The 20,524-nt window shown below is 34.1% G+C and overlaps 4 protein-coding genes across 8 annotated transcripts in view; 3 read left to right on the top strand and 1 right to left on the bottom strand.

Moving 5' to 3' along the window:
* The window catches only part of pyroxd1 (pyridine nucleotide-disulphide oxidoreductase domain 1), a 47,716-nt gene extending 41,702 nt beyond the window's left edge, over positions 1 to 6,014 (top strand). The window contains exon 13 of the mRNA XM_068219563.2: positions 5,598 to 6,014. The gene's annotated coding sequence lies outside the window, so the exon portion shown is untranslated. The remainder of the gene's footprint in view (positions 1 to 5,597) is intronic.
* The window catches only part of parp11 (poly(ADP-ribose) polymerase family member 11), a 20,722-nt gene extending 8,657 nt beyond the window's left edge, over positions 1 to 12,065 (bottom strand). The window contains exons 1-4 of one of the 4 annotated variants that reach the window (XM_009300979.5): positions 11,729 to 12,065; positions 5,619 to 5,779; positions 553 to 667; positions 337 to 412 (exon numbers count right to left, since the gene is read on the bottom strand). In XM_009300979.5, coding sequence (XP_009299254.1) covers positions 337 to 412; positions 553 to 667; positions 5,619 to 5,735 — 308 coding nt within the window. In that variant the 5' untranslated portion in view covers positions 5,736 to 5,779; positions 11,729 to 12,065. Of the gene's footprint in view, positions 1 to 336; positions 413 to 552; positions 668 to 5,618; positions 5,780 to 8,678; positions 8,756 to 11,728 lie in introns of those variants that run through there. The other 3 variants (XM_068220826.2, XM_073948886.1, XM_073948885.1) reach the window with 3 other exon arrangements.
* Positions 1 to 20,524, top strand: part of tmem19 (transmembrane protein 19) — a 1,055,620-nt gene that overhangs the window by 1,002,423 nt on the left and 32,673 nt on the right. The gene's annotated exons all lie outside the window — the stretch shown is intronic.
* ftr64 (finTRIM family, member 64) lies at positions 11,599 to 20,524 on the top strand. The gene is made up of 6 exons (NM_001327814.1): positions 11,599 to 12,321; positions 15,330 to 15,425; positions 15,798 to 16,031; positions 17,952 to 18,108; positions 18,212 to 18,271; positions 19,740 to 20,524. The coding sequence occupies exons 1-6, from the start codon at positions 11,740 to 11,742 to the stop codon at positions 20,264 to 20,266; spliced, it is 1,656 nt and encodes a 551-aa protein (NP_001314743.1). The 5' UTR covers positions 11,599 to 11,739; the 3' UTR covers positions 20,267 to 20,524.

Here is a 20,524-nt window from a genome sequence, read left to right as displayed (position 1 = left end):
GCCTGGTGAGCCATATTATCATGTTATGACTATTTAAAAAGATATGCTGAAATCAGAATTATTATTTTTTTTTTTTACATTTTGTGAAAAATAAATCAAATTAATTAATTATTTACTCTGGAAACAAATATTCAAAGATGATTGTTTGGATTTACTACTTATTTTTTTAAAGTTGAGTGGTTGTAAACAATTTATTTGGGCTGAATTGAAACAAACAAATGAAGTTGAACATGACTAAATTGAATTTGTTTGGTTAAATTCAGCCCACATAAATTGTTCGCAACAATTTTTGCGCAGATAAAAATTTAAATTCAATAAAATAAATGAAAAACTCACCTTATGTGACTCCCAGTCTGAAATGAGCGTTTAATCCTCCTGCTTTTCCCAGTTTTTAAATTCACCTGCATGCTTTCTGCAGTAAAGATGAACACATTCAATAAAAACTAAACAGATGACATCTATCACGTAACATAGATCTTTACATCAGCCAAAATGTAGCTGTTTCCACTTGGCTCTAGTTGTGATTGTAAGTACATTGTAATAATGCAGTACCTGCAAAGTTAACCTCGAACTGAGCTCCAGCAGCAGTCACGTTTACCACACCTGTTGGGTTTCTGAGGTAATAACGGTCCAGATCGTCACTGGACATAAAATTCTTTGGGTCGTCCTTTAAGAAATGTTCATTATATTTAAGATTTCTGCTGCTTGTTCAAACTACTTGCTGAAACAACACAATTCTTGAGTCTCGTTTTCTGTTTGATCCACTTAAATTTCCACACAATTCATTTAAATGTGTGGAACTTGCTCAGATTATTTTTGCTGCTTGTTCAAGCTACTTGTTTAAATTTTTAAGGTGTGTTTTGTTTATCTTTTTATGTTTAATCCACTTAAATTTGTTAGGTTAAATTAATCAGTTTGTTTTTGGATGAAATAAAGGAATTGTGTGGAGTTTTTTTTGCAATAAGAAACATGCTGCATTTCTTATTTAAGACGTTTATGTTTTATTAAGTAAGTTTAAGATGTTTGTTTTGACTTTTTGTTTTGTTATCTTGTTAAACAGCAGGTTTCTTACTGTAAAACTCTGGGTTTCACACAATTCCTTCCTGTCATCCTAACTCAAAATCAAATTAAGTTCACTTAATTGTTTAGACAAATTTAAGTCGAGTGAACAAAACAAGTAAATTGTTCCAGAAATCTCAGGAATTGTGTTGTTTCAGCTCATTATAAATAAGTAGCTTGAACAAGCAGCAAAAGTCATCCCTCATTTAAAAATGAGCTGAATCGACACAATTCTTCAGTCTTTTTTTGGGACAACTTAATTTTTTTATGTTCAATCCACTTAAATATGTTAAGTTTAACTTTTAAATTCGTGTTGGGATGACATGGAGTTACAGTGCTCAGCATATACAGAGGAAACCAGAAGATTTCTTACACTCTAAATAAAAGGATGGTAAATCATACTAAAAGTTTACTATTTTAGATCTGTTAGGATTAGCTAAATGATTTACATTTGCTAAATGCCAGAGTAATGAAATTTGTTTTTTGAGAATTTGTAACTGATTTCTAGACAGTCGAAAGTTTACGCACATTTCCTTGGTACTTTTTTTAGTTTATAAACTGTATAACTTTGGTCAAATGTTTTGGGTCTCCTTCCACAAGCTTCTCACAATAGTTTGCAGGAATTCTGGCCCATTCCTCCTGACAGAATTGGTGTAACAGAGTCAGATTTGTAGGCTGTCTTGCTCGCACAAGCTTTTTCAACTCTGCCCACAAGTTTTCTATAGGATTGACATCAGGGCTTTGTGATGGCCACTCCAAAACATTCACTCTGTTGTCCTTAAAGCACATTTGAACTAATTTGGCAGTATGCTAAAGGTCATGGTCTGTCCGGAAGAGCCATTTGTGGCCAAGTTTTAATTTCCTGGCTGATGTCTTGAGATGTTGCTTCAGTATTTCTACATAATTCTCTTATCACCTGACCAGCACAAATCACTTTATGACAAACACAGTGCATGAATTAATATAAACAGAGAATGTGGTGGATGTTTTTCCACTCGCTACTCTGCCAGGAACTTCGCCGCTGCAGAGCACCTTCAATAATAATCTAAACTTCTGTTTAGAGATGGACTGCAAGATGTGCTAAAACAACGCTATCTCACGGCAATTCGTAACTTTTTGATTTAGTGGGTAATTTGTATGAATTCGTACAATCTAATTCGTACAATTCAGTACAATTTGCTCATCATCCAATGACGGGTGGGGTAAGGTGCCACGCCTCCTTTTTAAAATCGTACATTTTCGTACGACTGAACTCGAATTAGCCACTAAACTGACAAAACGTAAAATACTTACGTTTCCTCGTGAGATCAGGCTGGCTAAAATGAGTGGCTACATGTGGTGAAGAACGATGGCAAATCTAATTATTGCTTAATTATTAATTTTGTGTGATTATTAAAACATAATTATTGTGATAAACGAATAGGTTATAAAGCAAAGTCTCGCGACCAACATGACAAAGCATCTGCGGTTAGTTCACAAACATCGAATTAAAAGATACCGTGTTTATTGGGCATCCCGGGTGCAAGAGTTGTGTAACTTTTTGAGCTTGATAAGCAGCTTGTTGTTCGGGTCAGTTTTTATTTTAATAACTTGAGGTGGAACTAAACAGCGCATTCTCTCCACCTCCTCATTAACAGCAGGACGCGCTGTTTAAGCATGCAGGAGAGACGGCTTTACATTCTGTCATTCATAATAATAGCTGTTGTATTTTAGTCGAAAGAATTTATAAAGTCGAACGCTCTTTTAACAGCCCCGATGCAAAATTCCGCAAATTCGTTTTTTTTAATCTGCTTGATTCTTTTAAAACCGAAAGCAGCGCTCGTCAATTGGTGTTTTTCCATAAGATACACCTTTGAGAAAGTTTTATTTTTTGAGTAAAATCTTTAATTTGCTTTTTGATAATTTTATTCTATTCAAAGCAGCGAATTTATCCTCAAACGTGAGACCGACGCATGTAATGATTGCTTTTTTTTTGCGCATGCGCAATCAATTCCTTATCCTTTTTAAATCCTGAAGTTTTTAATCAAAATACAGGTAATTTAAATACTTACTATGTGCTAAAAACAATTGTTAAATGAACGTTATTTTTAAAAAGCCGTATATGCCTGTAAAACTGTAAAACAGAATAAAGTGCACGGTCTAATTGGAAATAAAGGAAATTAGATATCCATTTCATTATTTACACATAAAACAGGCAAGTCTTTTCATAAATTGAGTTAATTGATCTGAAACTTCGAATTACATAATATTTTCCTGTAAATAGTAAAAGCAGCGTTAGATTGATGAAAACAAACCTCAATACCTGCGTGAACAGGGCCGTAATTACTTTTTTTTTTACATTGAAACAGTTGAATACAGTGTCTTCTGTCTATGACTGGCAAACGCATCAGAAAAAACTGCTGAACCTCCGCGAATATTTGGTTAACTTATAAAACAAATGTTGTCTGGTTTAGGGATGTTAGTAATGCAAAGCAGAATTCCCCTGAGTTCTTACCCACTGATGACAGCCACTTTGTGATGGTTTTTAATGTGTTTAATGAGGTTTGTTGTGTAAAGCCTGGTTTATACTTCTGCGTCAAGTGACCGGCGTAACCCACGGCGCATGCAACGTGCGTAGCTGTGCATTTATACTTCTGCGCGCTGTCTCTGTTGGTCTGCATTAACACTTCCGAAACGCTAGTGGGCAGTGAGGTGTAAATGTTCCTCTGTGTCGAGTTTCTTCGCTGCTCTTTTGCTTTTCCTGAACACTTCCGGGATGCACAAGTGGCTCAAACTCGCTCATTTTGAGGCAGGAACCGGCGGACGTGCAACAACTTTAACTATGAGGTAAACACAAAACAAAACTTTCCATCCGGAGCTCCTTCATGGGACTCTACACTTTTAAACAATCGCTACATTGGGCTAGCGCCGCTCGCGCGGCTCTCGATCCCGCCCAGACTCGTCAGCGATACCATGCCGACCAATCACAGAGCTTGCGCTACGCGTTGTTGCGACGTGTAGTTACATTTTTTGAGAGGTGCACTTCAGCTACGGCCACGGCGAAGGACTATGCGTCAACGGCGTAGCATACGCCGGCGTTTGACGCAGAAGTATAAATCAGCCTTTACCGTGGGAAGTTTTAACTAAACAGGGGCGAAAGCTACCTGATCAACATTGCATTCCTTGAAGAAAAAAAAAAACACTTGCAATCTAGACGCAGTCACCTCATGCTTGTGATGCGGTACAATTCGTAAACTCCGCCCATTAAAATAACGCCTTGGTCGTAAAAATGGTGACGATATTGATATTTAATTATTGATCGTGGGCCACAAATATCGTTATCGTAAAAGTAACCCGATTAATCATGCAGCCCTAAAATATAGGAAAGTCAATGACATTCAGTCATTTAGAAGACGCTTTTATCCAAAGCGACTTACAAATGAGGACAAGGAAGCAACTTACACAACTATAAGAGCAACAATGAATAAGTGCTGTAGGCAAGTTTCAGGTATGTAAAGTCTAAGAAGGAAAGTATTAGTAATTTTTTTTTGTAGTAGTAGTAGTACAGTTAGCGGTGGAGCCAGAGAGGCAATTGCAGATTAGGAAGTGAAGTGGGGACTAAATAGTTGAGTTTTTAGTGGTTTCTTGAAGACAGCGAGTGACTCTGCTGTTCTGATGCAGTTAGGGAGTTCATTCCACCAACTGGGCAGATTGAGCGTTCGCGTGAGCGTTCGCGTGAGCGTTCTGGAAAGTGATTTCTTCCCTCTTTGGGATGGAACCACGAGGCGACGTTCATTCACAGAACGCAAGTTTCTGGAGGGCACATACATCTGCAGAAGTGAGAGCAGATAAGAAGAAGCAAAGCCAGAAGTCGCTTTGTAGGCAAACATCAGAGCTTTGAATTTGATGCGAGCAGCAACTGGCAGCCAGTGCAAACGGATGAGCAGCGGAGTGACATGTGCTCGTTTAGGTTCATTGAAGACCACTCGTGCTGCTGCATTCTGGAGCAGCTGAAGAGGCTTGATAGAGTTAGCTGGAACCCCAGCTAGTAGAGAGTTGCAGTAATCCAGTCTGGAGAGAACAAGAGCTTGAACAAGGAGTTGAGCTGCATGTTCAGATAAGAAGGGTCGGATCTTTCTGATGTTATAGAGTGCGAATCTGCACAATCGAGCAGTTCTAGAAATGTGGTCAGAGAAGTTTAGTTGGTCATCAATCGTTACTCCAAGGCTTTTCACCATTTTGGATGCAGTAATGGTTGCCCCATCCATCTGGATTGAAATGTTATGTTGTAAAGTCGGGTTGGCAGAAACTACAAGCATTTCCGTTTTCGCGAGGTTCAGCTGAAGTTTCAGACTTCACTGTGCTTTAACTGTAAAAAATAAAATGCTGCCTTCCACACAATTCTTTCAAGTGTCCAAACATGAATCCATTAAGTTAACAAATTTAAGTGGATGAACATAAAGCAATTAAGTTGTCCCAAAAAGTACCTCAGGAATTGTGCTGATTCAGCTCATTTTAAATAAGTAGTTTGAACAAACAGCAAAAATATGTATTTTTAGTGTGTATAAACAAGACGATACCTCAACTCTGTGCCAGATGCCACACTTTGCCTTGTAAAACCAAAACCACGGTGTGTCGGATGTGTCCATGTCTTCCACTTCATCCTCCAGGCTCAAATCGGCAAACCCGCTCAACATTTTACCAGGTACCTACAACATGGGGGGAAAAATGGCTAGTGGATCTGTCAATAGAAATGAGAGCGTGTCGTTGTGACGGACAGAACTGGAATGCAAAACTGCACACCTTACTTAAGATCATTACGCAATTCGGTGACACAGGAGGAGCAGAGAAATAGAAACTTACAACCTGTTTTACGGTAAGTCTTAAACAACCCTGCCAGACATTCACTGTAAACACACTGAGCCTATGACGCGCTCAGAGGGTGTGCTCTTGGTTTTGTTTTTGTTTTGTTTTTTAAATATTTCCCAAATGATGTTGAACAGATTCAGGAAATGTTCACAGTATGTCTGATAATATTTTTTCTTGTGGAGAAGGTCTTATTTGTTTTATTTCGGCTAGAATAAAAGCAGTTTTTAATTTTTTAAACACCATTTTAAGGTCAATATTTTTAGCCCCTTTGCGCTATATATTTTTTCATAGTCTACTGAACAAACCATGGTTATAGAATAACTTGCCTAATTACCCTAACCTGCCTAGTTAACCTTATTAAGCTTTTAAATGTCACTTTAAGCTGTATAGAAGTGTCTTGAAGAATATCTAGTCTAATATTATTTACTGTCATCATGACAAAGAAAATAAATCAGTTATTAGAGATGAGTTATTAAAACTATCATGATTAGAAATGTGTTGAAGAAATGTGTAAATATGTAATAAAAAGTATTGAGTATTATAGTTGTAATTATGAAAAATAAGGTAAAACGAATATAAATTTCGAAATTATGAAAGATATATAAAAATGTATAAATAAATTGTAAATCAGTTCAATTTAAAAACACTTCTTATTCTCTATATGTCATTTTCTTGTCAATCTAAATCTAATCCTAATTTATTAATAATTATTGAAGCAAATAATAAACGTAATTACAAAATAAATATAAATATATAAATCTACAAAGAAGTGTAAAGGGATGACGATGATGATAATAATAATAATGTAAAACTTTACTTTCAAAGTGTTTTACTTAATATGTGTCTATTTATCCCTATATGAGAATTTAAAATTTTTTATTTACATTTTCCACATACAACAAATTTATAGACGAGTGTACAGAACCAAGTCATTACTGTGAAATAAAACTAAGGTAAAATAAGGTAAAATGGATATAAATGTCGAAATTATGAAAGATGTATGCAAATGTAAATTAAAAGACTTTATATTGTAATGACTTTTATTCTCTTTGTGTCGAATTCTTGTCATAATCTAAATGTATTTATTAATAATTATTCAAGCAACTATTCAACATAATTACAAAAGGTAGAAACATAAACCTATAAAAGATGTAAAATGATGGCAATGATAGCAATAATCATTTTGTAAAACTTTGCTTTCAAAGTATTTTACTCTATCTCTATATCTATCTATCTACTCTGTTAAAATAGTTGGTTAAAATACCCCAACAAATTACCAAACTAGGTTATTTTAACCCAATGCATTGGGTTATATAATTGTAATATAAATAATTATATAATTGTGTAAATAAATAAATGTCTCCGCTGTCCTAAAGGTGACGGCCAGATATCCCAAATATGTCATATATCATTTCTTCAAAAAAAAAACTGTAGAGATGAACACGTGAGGTAGAGAAAGCGTTGAACTGCGCATTTGTATCCTCAATAATCAAGAGTGCTAAAAAACAGAAAAGCTAAAAAAAACATATGAGGCATTATGTAAATTTCATTTGATCGAATAAGTTTTTTTTATATAATTATTATCACTATCTTACCTATTTTTTTTTGTCAACACCTGGCATGTTTAAACATTGTATGACTGAAAGAATTTATTTAATTTAATTGTATTTATTTTTATTATGTTCATAACTGTTGTGAGATGTATTCTCTTGTATTATGTTTGTAAATACTACAAAAAAACAAAAAAATTAAGAGTGCTGATAAAACGCATATCAAAAACACGACACGGAGAGGTAATTTGATTATATATATATATATATATATATATATATATATATATATATATATATATATATACATATATATGTATATATATATATATATATATACATATACATATATATATATATATATATATATATATATCAAATTAATAGCAAATCAAATATATATATATATATATATATATATATATATATATATATATATATATATATTTGCCTATATATATATATAGTGCTAGAGCTTAAACTTTATCGCGCAAAAACAACATAGCTGCTCTGCGTCAGTTAAATCAGTTGACTGTTGAAATTCAAAAATTTTATCCAACTGGTTGAGTTAAAATATAAATAACCAAATAAAGGTGACAAATATCCAAACTGGTTGAGTATTAATAAATAACATAAAGGTTAAAAATAACCCAACAAAGCACCAAATATGTTTAACTCAATCATTGGTTTAAATAAATAACTCAACATTTTTAGTAAGTTTATATCTGTCTGTCTGTCTCTATCTATTGGCGTAAAGGAATAAGATCGCCGTTTTAAACGCATAGCCTGCATAAATATTTAGTAGGGAATATGTAAGCTGTGGATCCTCTCAGTTTCGCTTTCTCAAAAACGGAAAGCGGAGGCGTTGTAGCCCCACAGATTGTTTCTGTTGTTGTTTTGGATAGCGAAATAAAGATATCTTCCCTTATTGTCATTGTTGAACAGAAAGACAGTCGAACACCAAACTAAATGTCTGTCATCTCTGAAATCTTGCCACTTTAGACCTGACACGGAGCTTTTCTGTAGCCGCCTCTTGATCTGAAACCGGACTCTGAGGAAGGATGTGTTTTGTCTGTCAAATGTTTCCTCCCTCAACCTCAGCACTTTTCCTTTCTGCTTCTCTTTAATTCCTTCCCACTAAACTTTTCTCATGTTTATTAACAGGAGCCAAAATGTTTGAGGCGAAATTGAGTCGTTATTTTCTTTATTTCGGAAACTTACATTAGTTTGTCCAGCGCTCGAAGCCGTCACGCTTTCACAGACTCTGTACCTGCGCGAGCGGACGCGAAGCTCTCTGTGCGCATGCGCCAGTTTGGATTGGTTTAACCTTTGAAAGATTATTTTATTAAACGAAGACTAATAAAACAGCCTGGTGACAGGGATCGTTCTCTTTCTCAAAAATGGGACTTTTTGCAGCTATACACCCCAGTTTCTATTTAAACATGAGATTTAAATACTGCATTTTAGAGACATTTAAGCACTATTTTAGCTGGATTGTCGGATGGTCATCATAACCACACATGGCAAAAATATTTCCAAAAGATTTAGAATAAAAAATATGTATAATACTTATTTTTAAAACACAAATTTATTACATCATTTATCATTAGAAAAAAACAGGAATCTGTTGAAGTTTTAAACTAAAAACTGTAGCCTATTTTCATTCATTAGGCAAATAACAAACTGGTCATTTAACTTTCCTCAGTCAGAATTTGGCCATTTAAATGATTAAAAATACATACATATTAATAATTTAGAGTTTCACGATTTTTTCAAGCCTCTAGAAGAAGTGCATTTAATTATTCAATAACCAAATTAGCATTCAAATGAAATTTAATATGGGCCGCTTTTGGTCCTTCACAGCTTTTTATTGGTCATTTCTCAGAATAAGATTACTTGTAAAATGTTTTCTCTATTCAAAAGCAATAAGGTAGCAAATGACGACTTCTCTTATATCAGTTTGTACAACTCTTGCACAGTTGGATGTTGAAAAATAATTCTTAGCATTGACCAAAACTGATTAGCTGAAGTCACACCAAACCGACACTCTTAAAGCCTTTTTCAAAGCCTTTTTCAATCTTTTCACAATTTGTAATGGCATAGCAGTCAAAATAGGACAAATGAGCATATTTTTTGGACAAATTCTGGACCTTTGTCAGTGATAGGTGGGTCTTCCAAACCTGGCTACAGGCCTGAACTGTTGTTTAAAATAATTTTTATTCAATCATTCATTGTGTTTTCGGCTTAGTCCTTTTATTAATCAGGGGTCGTCACAGCAGAATGAACCGCCAACTTATTCAACACTGGGAAAGTTAATGGACCTGAGTCCATTGAACTTATATTATGTTTAACTGACTTAAAATCTCTTGCATAACATATCAAATTAAGTTAGAACATGATTAACTCTTTATTAAGTTACAATGGCCTAAAAACATGTGCTGTCAGGACTAATCAATCATAGCATTTTTTACCGTGTACTTAAGAGTACGACAACTTTATTATACAGAAAAACACACGTGTATTACCGTAGTAAAAACTAAAGTGCACTACAGTACTCATTACAGTAAATCAGTTCACTATAATGCATAGTTATTACCAAAGTGTGGTACAATTGTATAATATATACAGTATAATACACTATAGTGTGGTTCAACAAATGCTATATTTACTGAATTACAACAGTATTTTTTTCACGTGGGCTTTCTTTATAGACTTTCTATGGAAGCCCATTCCCGCCACTGAAAAAAAATAAATTACAAATAAATACAATGTAAAAAATTTCAATTAGAATTGCGAGTTTGTTAGGTCAAAATTGCAAGCTATAAAGTCAGAATTGCGAGTTAATAAGTCAGAATTGTGAGTTATTAAGTCAGAATTGCGAGTTATTATTTCAGAATTGCGAGTTATTAAGTCAGAATTGTGAGTTATTAAGTCAGAATTGCGAGTTTTTCAGTCAGAATTACAGGTTATAAAGTCAGAATTGCCAGTTATAAAGTCAGAATTACAGGTTATAAAGTCAGAATTGTGAGTTATTAAGTCAGAATTGCGAGTTTTTCAGTCATAATTACAGGTTATAAAGTCAGAATTGCCAGTTATAAAGTCAGAATTACAGGTTATAAAGTCAGAATTGTGAGTTATTAAGTCAGAATTACAGGTTATAAAGTCAGAATTGTGAGTTATTAAGTCATAATTACAGGTTATAAAGTCAGAATTGCGAGTTTTTCAGTCATAATTACAGGTTATAAAGTCAGAATTGCGAGTTTTTCAGTCATAATTACAGGTTATAAAGTCAGAATTGCGAGTTTTTCAGTCATAATTACAGGTTATAAAGTCAGAATTGCGAGTTATTAAGTCAGAATTACTGATTAGCTAGTCAGAATTCAGCTAATCAGTTCAGCTAATCAGAATTACAGGTTATAAAGTCAGAATTGGCAGTTATAAAGTCAGAATTGTGAGTTATTAAGTCAGAATTGCGAGTTATTAAGTCAGAATTACAAGTTATAAAGTCAGAACTACGAGTTATAAAGTCAGAAATGTGAGTTATTAAGTCAGAATTGCGAGTTATAAAGTCAGAACTACGAGTTATAAAGTCAGAATTGCGAGTTATTAAGTCAGAATTACGAGTTATTAAGTCAGAACTACGAGTTGTAAAGTCAGAATTGCGAGTTATTAAATCAGAATTACAGATTATAAAGTCAGAACTGCGAGTCATAAAGTCAGAACTGCGAGTTATTAAGTCAGAATTGCGAGTTATTAAGTCAGAATTACAGATTATAAAGTCAGAACTGCGAGTCATAAAGTCAGAATTGCGAGTTATGAAGTCAGAATTGCGAGTTATTAAGTCAGAATTGCGAGTTATTAAGTCAGAATTGCGAGTTATAAAGTCAGAATTGCGAGTTATAAAGTCAGAATTGCGAGTTAATATTTCAGAATTGCGAGTTATTAAGTCAGAATTACAAGTTATAAAGTCAGAATTGCGAGTTATAAAGTCAGAATTACAGATTACAAAGTCAGAACAGCAAGTTTTAAAGTCAGAATTGCCAGTTAAAAAGTCAGAATTACAGGTTATAAAGTCAGAACTGCGAGTCATAAAGTCAGAACTACGAGTTATTAAGTCAGAATTGTGGAAAACAGTGTGTACATGCGCGCCCTCTATAGGCCGCCTGCAGCTCTGCATCCTCACAGTTTTACTTTTTCAAAACCGAAACCAGGAATCACCTTTTTTTCCCCCACGGGACACACACAGGAAAAGCCGCTAACTTAACACTTACTTGTTCCTAAAATGGCGGAGGCCAGTATTTCAGTGGCTCAGGACCAGTTTAGCTGTCCAGTTTGCCTGGATCTCCTGAAGGATCCAGTGACCATTCCCTGTGGCCACAGTTACTGTATGCGCTGTATCACAGACTGCTGGAACCAGGAGGATCTGACGGGTGTTTACAGCTGCCCTCAGTGCAGACAGACCTTCACACCAAGACCTGCTCTATCCAAAAATGTGGTGTTTGCTGACATGCTGGAGAAGCTGAAGCAGACTGAGGTGTCTGCTCAGTGCTTTGCTGGACCTGGTGATGTCGAGTGCGACGTTTGCACTGGAAGAAAAAGGAAAGCTATGAAGTCCTGTTTAGTGTGTCTCAGCTCTTACTGTCCGGGTCACCTCCAACAACATGAGACTTTTTTTAAAGGGAAGAAGCAGCACAAGTTGATGGATGCCACTAGACGACTACAGGAGGCCATGTGCCGTAAACATGATAAACATTTGGACATCTACTGTCGAACTGACCAGCAGTGCATTTGTTATTTGTGTGTGATTGAGAAGCATAAAAACCATGACACAGTAACAGCCGCAGAGGAGAGGACGGAGAAACAGGTATGGGGCTTTTATTTTTAATATTATTTACATATAATTTAATATATAATTTACTTGCTTACTCATATTTCATATCAGCGCTGTTATACAGTAACAATAATAATTAAACAAATATTGAAATTAATATATTAAGTAATTCGAGTAGTTTCTGATTTATCGGTATCAGCCGATAAATGCTAATATGAAATTAATAATGACAATAATGTATTTAGATTTTGGGTGAAACTTTATATATGAAGCCATTTTAGTGATGCACAACTAACTGACAGCCATATCAGTATCGGCCGATAATACTTATCAGCCCGACAAGGAAATAGTAATACATTTAAATTTAAAATATTAGGACATTTTAGAGGTGAAATTTAGATTTTCTTAAACGTATTTTTTAACCTATTTTTAAACCTATTATTTAACTTATTGAAAAAAAAATCATTTATCCACTATTATTTGTTTGCGATATATCGGTTATCTGCACATAAATATAGTTATTACTATCAGTTGCTTATTTCTGGGCCTATATATCCATTATTGGCTTATAAAAATTTTTTTAGTATCAGCCATTTATTTATTTGGTCTATATATCGGTTATCAGCTTATAAATATAAAGAATTTTCAGTATCTGCCGTTTATTTATTGGCCTATGTATTTCGGTTATCAACTCATTAATATAAAGAGTTATCAGTATCAGTCATTTATTTATTGGTTTATATGTTGGTTTTAAGTTTAAAGAGTTGTCAGTATCTGCCGTTTATTTATTGAACTATATTTCGATTATCGGCTTATAAGTATAAGGATTTAACAGTATAAGTCATTTATTTATTGGCTTATATATCGGTTATTAGCTTATAAATATAAAGAGTTATCAGTATCAGCCATTTATTTATTGGCTTGTATATTAGTTATCGGCTTGTTTATATAAACGGTTAGCAGTATTGGTTATTTATTTACTGGCTTATATATCGGTTATTGGCTTATAAAGAGTTGTCAGTATCGGCCATTCATTTATTGGGTTATATATCAGTTATCGGCTTCTAAATATAAAGAGTTATCAGTATCAGCCATTTTTTTATTGGTTTATTTGTCGGTTATCACCTTGTAAAGGGTTATCCGTATTGGCCATTTATTTTTGGGCTTATATATACAAAGAGTTATCAGTATCAGCCATTTATTTATAGCCTATATATCGGTTATTGGCTTGTACATCTAAAGAGTTAGCAGTATTGGCCATTTATTTATTGGCTAATCGGTTATCGGCTTATACATATAAATAGTTAGCTGTATCAGCCATTTATTTATTGGTTTACATCTCGGTTATCAGCTTATAAAGTTATTAGTATCTGTGATTTATATCTTTATGAAATATACTCTTTATGAAATATAAATAGTTAGCAGAATTGGTCATTTATTTATTAGTTTATATATCGGTTATTGGCTTATAAAGAGTTAGCAATATCAACCATTTATTTCTTGGCCTTTATATCGGTTATTGGCTTATAAGATAAACAGTTATCAATATCGACCATTTATTTATTGGAATATATATCGGTTATAAATATTTAGAGTTGTCAGTATCGGCCATTTATTTATTGGCTTATATATCGGTTATCAACTCATTATATAAAGAGTTTTCAGAATCGGCCATTTATTTATTGGCCTCTCTCTTTCTCTCTCTCTCTCTCCCTCTCTCTCTCTCTCTCTCTCTCTCTCTCTCTCTCTATATATATATATATATATATATATATATATATATATATATATATATATATATATATATATATATATATAGATAGATAGATAGATAGATAGATAGATAGATAGATAAATAAATATCAGTTTCAAACTCATAAATATAAAGAGTTTGCATTATTAGCCATTTATTTGTTTGTATATCGGCTTATAATGAGTTATCAGTATCGGCCATTTATTTGTTGGCTTATATATCGGTTATCGGCTTATACATATAAAGAGTTACCAGTATCAGTCAGTTATTTATTGCTTTATATATATATATATATATATATATATATATATATATATATATATATATATATATATATATATGAAATATAATAAGTTATCAGTATTGGCCATTTATTTATTGGTCTATATTTTGGTTATAAATATTTAGAGTTAGCAGTATCGTCCATTTATTTATTGGCTTATATATCGGTTATGGGCTTAAAAATATGAAGAGTTATTAGTATTGGCCTTATATTTATTTGTCTATATTTTGGTTAAAAATATTTAGTGTTAGTAGTATCAGCCATTTATTTATTGGTATATATATATATATATATATATATATATATATATATATATATATATATCGGTTTTTGGCTTATAAAGAGTTATCAGTGTCGGCCAATTATTTGCTGGCTTATATATCAGTTATTGGCTTATACATAAAAAGAGTTAGCAGTATCAGCCATTTATTTATTGGTTTATATTTCAGTTATTGGCTTTTAAAGAGTTATCAGTATCGCCTATTTATTTATTGGCCTATATATCGGTTATCGGCTTATACATATAAAGAGTTACCAGTATCAGTCTGTTATTTATTGCCATACATACATACATATATATATATATATATATATATATATATATATATATATATATATATATATATATATATATATATTTAGGTTATTGGCTTATAAATATAAAGAGTTATCAGTACTGGCCATTTATTTATTGGTCTATATATATATATATATATATATATATATATATATATATATATATATATATATATATATCCGTTTTAAACCCATAAATATAAAAAGTTATCAGTCTCAACCATTTATTTATTGGACAATATATCATTATATCGGTTATTAACTTTTAAGTATAAAGGGTTATCAGTATCGGCCATTTATTTTATTGGCCTTCATATAATGGCTATAGACTTATAAATATAAAGAGTTTTCAGTATCAGACATTTATTTATTGGCCTATATATCAGTTATTGGCTATTTATTACTTGAATTATTTGTTTTGCCCTACAGGAACAGCTGAGTAAGAAACAGAAAGACTTACTAAGGAGAATCCAGCAAAAAGTCCAAGAGATTCAGAAGCTGAGAGAGACTATCGAGTCACACAAGGTGAGGTGAAAGGATAACATCTTGAAAAAATTTGACATTTTAAGATTTTAATTGCTATAATCAGATCCCTGGTTCATCTGCTAACCCAGAACGCTTGAAAAAGACTAACTGTGTAGACCTTTTTTTCTGCATGCATGAGGAAAATCACACCATTATTCCAACCATACTAATACTGTAGTTAAAAACTTGAATTAATCTGTAGTGGTAATTCTATGGTATGTTATTATGGTAACTCAACAAATATATACATAAGAGATTTCTCTCTTTTGAAATAAGAGTTATAAAAACTAAGGAAGAAAAGCATACTTTGCAGTGTAGGCAGATGTGAAGAGCTGCTGCTGCAACTGATGTCAGGATTGTGTTTTATCACAGCTCTCAGCACAGACAGCGGTGGAGGACAGTGGCAAGATCTTCACTGAGCTGATCCTCTACATTGAGAGAAGACGCTCAGAGTTCACACAGCTGATCAGAGGTCAGGAAAAGGCTGCCGTGAGTCGAGCTGAAGGACTGCTGAAGCGTCTGGAGCAGGAGGTTGATGAAATGAAAAGGAGAGACTCTGAGATGAAGCAGCTTTTACAAACAGACGATCACATATACTTCCTGCAGGTAGCTTCTCTTAAAGGAACACTCCATTTTTTTGGAATTAAGCTCATTTTATAACTCCCCTAGAACCATTTTTGATTTGGCTTATAAATATAAAGAGTTATCGGTATTGTCATTTATTTATTGGTCTATATATCTGTTATCGGCTTATAAATATACATAGTTATCAGTGACAGCCATTTATTTATTGGTGTATATATCGGTTATCAGCTTATAAATATAAAGAGTTATCGGTATTGTCATTTATTTATTGGTGTATATATATATCGGTTATTGGCTTATGAATATAACAAGTTATTGGCAATGTCAGTTATTTATTGGTCTATATATCGGTTATCGGCTTATAAATATAAAGAGTTATCGGGAATGTCATTTATTTATTGGTCTATATATTGGTTATCGGCTCATAAATATATAGAGTTATCGGTATTGTCATTTATTTATTGGTGTATATATAGGATATTGGCTTATAAATATAAAGAGTTATCGGTATTGTAATTTATTTATTAGTCTATATATTGCTTATCGGCCTATAAATATAAAGAGTAATCGACATTGTCATTTATTTATTGGTGTAAATATAGGTTATCGGCTTATAAATATAAAAAGTTATTGGCATTGTCAGTTATTTATTGGTCTATATATTGGTTATCGGCTTATAAATATATAGAGTTATCGGTATTGTCATTGATTTATTGGTGTATATATAGTTTATTGGCTTAGAAATATAAAAAGTTATTGGCATTGTCAGTTATTTATTGGTTTATATATTGGTTATCGGCTTGTAAATATAAAGAGTTATCGGTATTGTAATTTATTTATTAGTCTATATATTGCTTATCGGCTTATAAATATAAAAAGTAATCGACATTGTCATTTATTTATTGGTGTAAATATAGGTTATCGGCTTTTAAATATAAAAAGTTATTGGCATTGTCAGTTATTTATTGGTCTATATATTGGTTATCGGCTTATAAATATAAAGAGTTATCTGTATTGTCATTTATTTATTAGTGTATATATCGGTTATCGGCTTATAAAGCAATATGAGTATCAGCCATTTATTTATTAGTCCATTTATCGGTTATCGGCTTATAAATATAAAGAGTTATCGGTATTGTCAATTATTTATTGGTCTATATATTGGTTATCGGCTTATAAATATAAAGAGTAATCAACATTGTCATTTATTTATTGGTGTAAATATCGGTTATCGGCTTATAAATATAAAGAGTTATCGGTATTATGATTTATTTATTGGTGTATATAAGGGTTATTGGCTTAAAAAGCAATATGAGTATCAGCCATTTATTTATTGGTCTATATATCGGTTATCGGCTTATAAATATAAAGAGTTATCGACATTGTCATTCATTTATTGGTGTATCAGTTAATGACTTATAAAGCGATATGAGTATAGGCCATTTTTTTATTGGTCTGTTTATCGGTTATCGGCTTATAAATATAAAGAGTTATCGGTATTGTTGTTTATTTATTGGTCTATATATCGGTTATCTGCTTATACATTTCAAATTTTAGGCCCTCTTTAATTGGATGTACTTCACAATATGGGAAAAAAGGTCAATTTGACTTCTGTTTCATGCTGACTTTAGGAGTGTATGATTAAAAACTAGGGAGCCACAGTGGCTCAGTGGTTAGCACTGTGGCCTCAGGTGGCTGGTTCAAGTCCCAGCTGGGCCAGTGGGTGTTTCCCAGTACTGGGTTGCTGCCGGAAGAGCATCCGCTGCATACAACTAAGAATAAATTAATGTTTAAAAATTAGCCTGGCCTATCTGCTGTTGAAAATGAAGCTCAGAATCAATTTCATACAGAAATGTGTAAATCTAAGAATCGATCCATGAATTACAATACATTAAGTTATTGTCCCAGCCCTATTATGATTGTATTGTATTGCCTTTGTAGAGTTTCCGATGTTTGTCTGCTTCTCCTGAAGCTACAGATGTACCCAACACTCTCTGCTCTGCTTTCACTTTTGAGGATGTGACAAAATCTTTGTCTCTGCTGAAAGAGAAACTCAAGGATTCCTGCGACCAGGAGATGGAAATGGTGTCTGGTGAAGGTAGTGCCTCCCTGTGCTTGATCATTATTTATATTCAAATATTAGACCGAATCCTTTAACAGCGATAATATGGTGACTCTTTGAATCTGTTTGGCAACCCCAGTGACATACATCCAGATCATTCCCACCCCAGACCCCAAGACCAGAGAGGACTTCTTACAGTGTAAGTGCACAAACACTTTTCTTTCTACTGAGAGTAAATCAACAGCTGTTTAAAGCAGATTTCCTCACCGCCCCTGTGACAGGAGTTTTGTGCTATACCAACACTGGGTCCTTCTAAATACATGCGATTTATTGCTGATTTGATTCGTTTAATAAACAGCACGCAATAATAGGAAACGTTTTTGCTCTAACCAACATCTGAGATTTATATTTTAGAAACGGCGTCTATTTCTTGCAGCTGAACAACAGAAAACGGACAATGATCCGCTTAGGTACACCTCATGTGCTTTATTCTGTGCTAAATGCTAATAATCTGAGTATGAATGCCATTTGACATGACATTTATTGCCGTACTACTGAAAACAGCAGCAGATAGTTCACCTCTAGAACTGTGACTTAGTGCAAGCCAAAACATATCAGTGATTCAATAATGTTAAAGAGGTTTAATATGTATTAAGTAGATTATAAACCTTACCGTTTCGCTGGAGTGCAGTGAGCGCACTATTCTGTGCTTCTAAATGGCTGTAATTACATTTCTGACGTGTTTCGTCAGGTGCTAATTGCTCATCACCACAAATCTCATCATGTAGCATGTTGTCAGGACACAGGATTACAATGTGACCTGCTCACCTAATGTATACGCTCGTAATATTTATATTATGTGCTAATTAAAAACCACCTCATGTGGAACTCTGAATCTGCGTCTCATTTCGGAGTCTGCTACTGTCCACCGGAGGTCGCATTTCGCTCACGGACGCATACTCTGAGAGCTTTTCTGACCGAATGAATTAAAAACACTGTTTTCCACCAAGGCAACCCGAGCTGCTGAAATATAATTGGCTAAACTGAACAAAGACAGATGTCCTGACACGTAACGCACATGTTCAAAGCGGAATATCTGACTTCAGCATTGTTTTTCAGATAAACAAGAACGTAGCGTGTTTCTGAAATGTCTGCAGACATATTATGTTGTTTTTATGCTTCAGAAGAGTCATACAGCACCTTTAAAGTTCGTGTGAAGCAGAAGTTACTGAGACTTTTATATTAGTATGTTGATGTATTTCCTACTGAAGCTTAATACCTTAATACCTACTGAACCTTGAGGCGGATGGGCTACAGCAGCAGAAGACCACACTGGGTGCCACTCCTCTCAGCTAAGAACAGGCAACTGAGGCAACAGTTCACACAGGCTTACAAAAATTGGACGAGAGAAGACTGGAGAAACGTTGCCTGCTCTGATGAGTCTCCATTTCTGATGCCACATTCGAATGCTTGGGTCAGAATTTGGCGTCAACAACATGAAAGCATGGATCCAGCCTGCCTGTATCAGCGGTTCAGGCTGGTGGTGGGGGTGTAATGGTGTTGGGGATATATTCTTGGCACACTTTGGGCCCAGTAGTACCAAATGAGTGTATGTAACGCACCTTAACAAAAATTAAATATGAAACAAATATTTTGATTTCCTCCAGATTCCCGCCAGCTCACTCTGGATCCAAACACAGCGAACAAACGCCTTCGCCTGTCTGAAGGAAACAAACAGGCCTTCGACAGCGGCTCAGTCCAGCCGTATCCCGATCATCCAGACAGATTTGATCAGCACCTTCAGCTGCTGAGCAGAGAGAGTGTGTGCGGACGCTGCTACTGGGAGCTGGACTGGAGCGGCAGTGGCGGACTCGCCGTTTCAGTGGCGTACAAGAGCATCAGGAGGAAGGGAGAAGGTGATGAGTGCGTGTTTGGGTTCAATCGCCAGTCCTGGAGCTTGTTCTACCGTCTCTCCGGGTCCTTATTTTTTCACGATAAGAAACAGATTAAACTTCACGCACCTCTCAGCTGCTGTAGATTAGGAGTGTATGTGGATCACAGAGCAGGAACTCTGTCTTTCTACAGCGTGTCTGACACATCAATGAGCCTCATCCACACCGAACAGACCACATTCACTCAGCCGCTCTATCCTGGGTTTTTACTTGCTTTCGGATCGACTATAAAGCTGCTGTGAAAAGAAGAGTACAAAATAATACACTTTTAAATCTGATATGTCAGACATACTTAAAAACAGTCCAGCCAAACTGAAGAAAAAGACATCATAGGAAATACTTCCTTACTCGTTTTAAATCGCTTGAATATTTTTGAAAAATAATTGTAAAACATTTATTGGAGGGTCGATTATTTTGCCTTAGATGTACATGTTTGGGATGAGCAAAATGTATTTCTTTTTTTTTTCTACAAAGATCAAATAAAATTTCTTCAAAACTGT

The sequence above is a fragment of the Danio rerio genome, chromosome 4 (genome assembly GCF_049306965.1).
Source record: "Danio rerio strain Tuebingen ecotype United States chromosome 4, GRCz12tu, whole genome shotgun sequence".
Taxonomy (NCBI): domain Eukaryota; kingdom Metazoa; phylum Chordata; class Actinopteri; order Cypriniformes; family Danionidae; genus Danio; species Danio rerio.
This window is presented reverse-complemented; position numbering and strand designations above follow the sequence as displayed.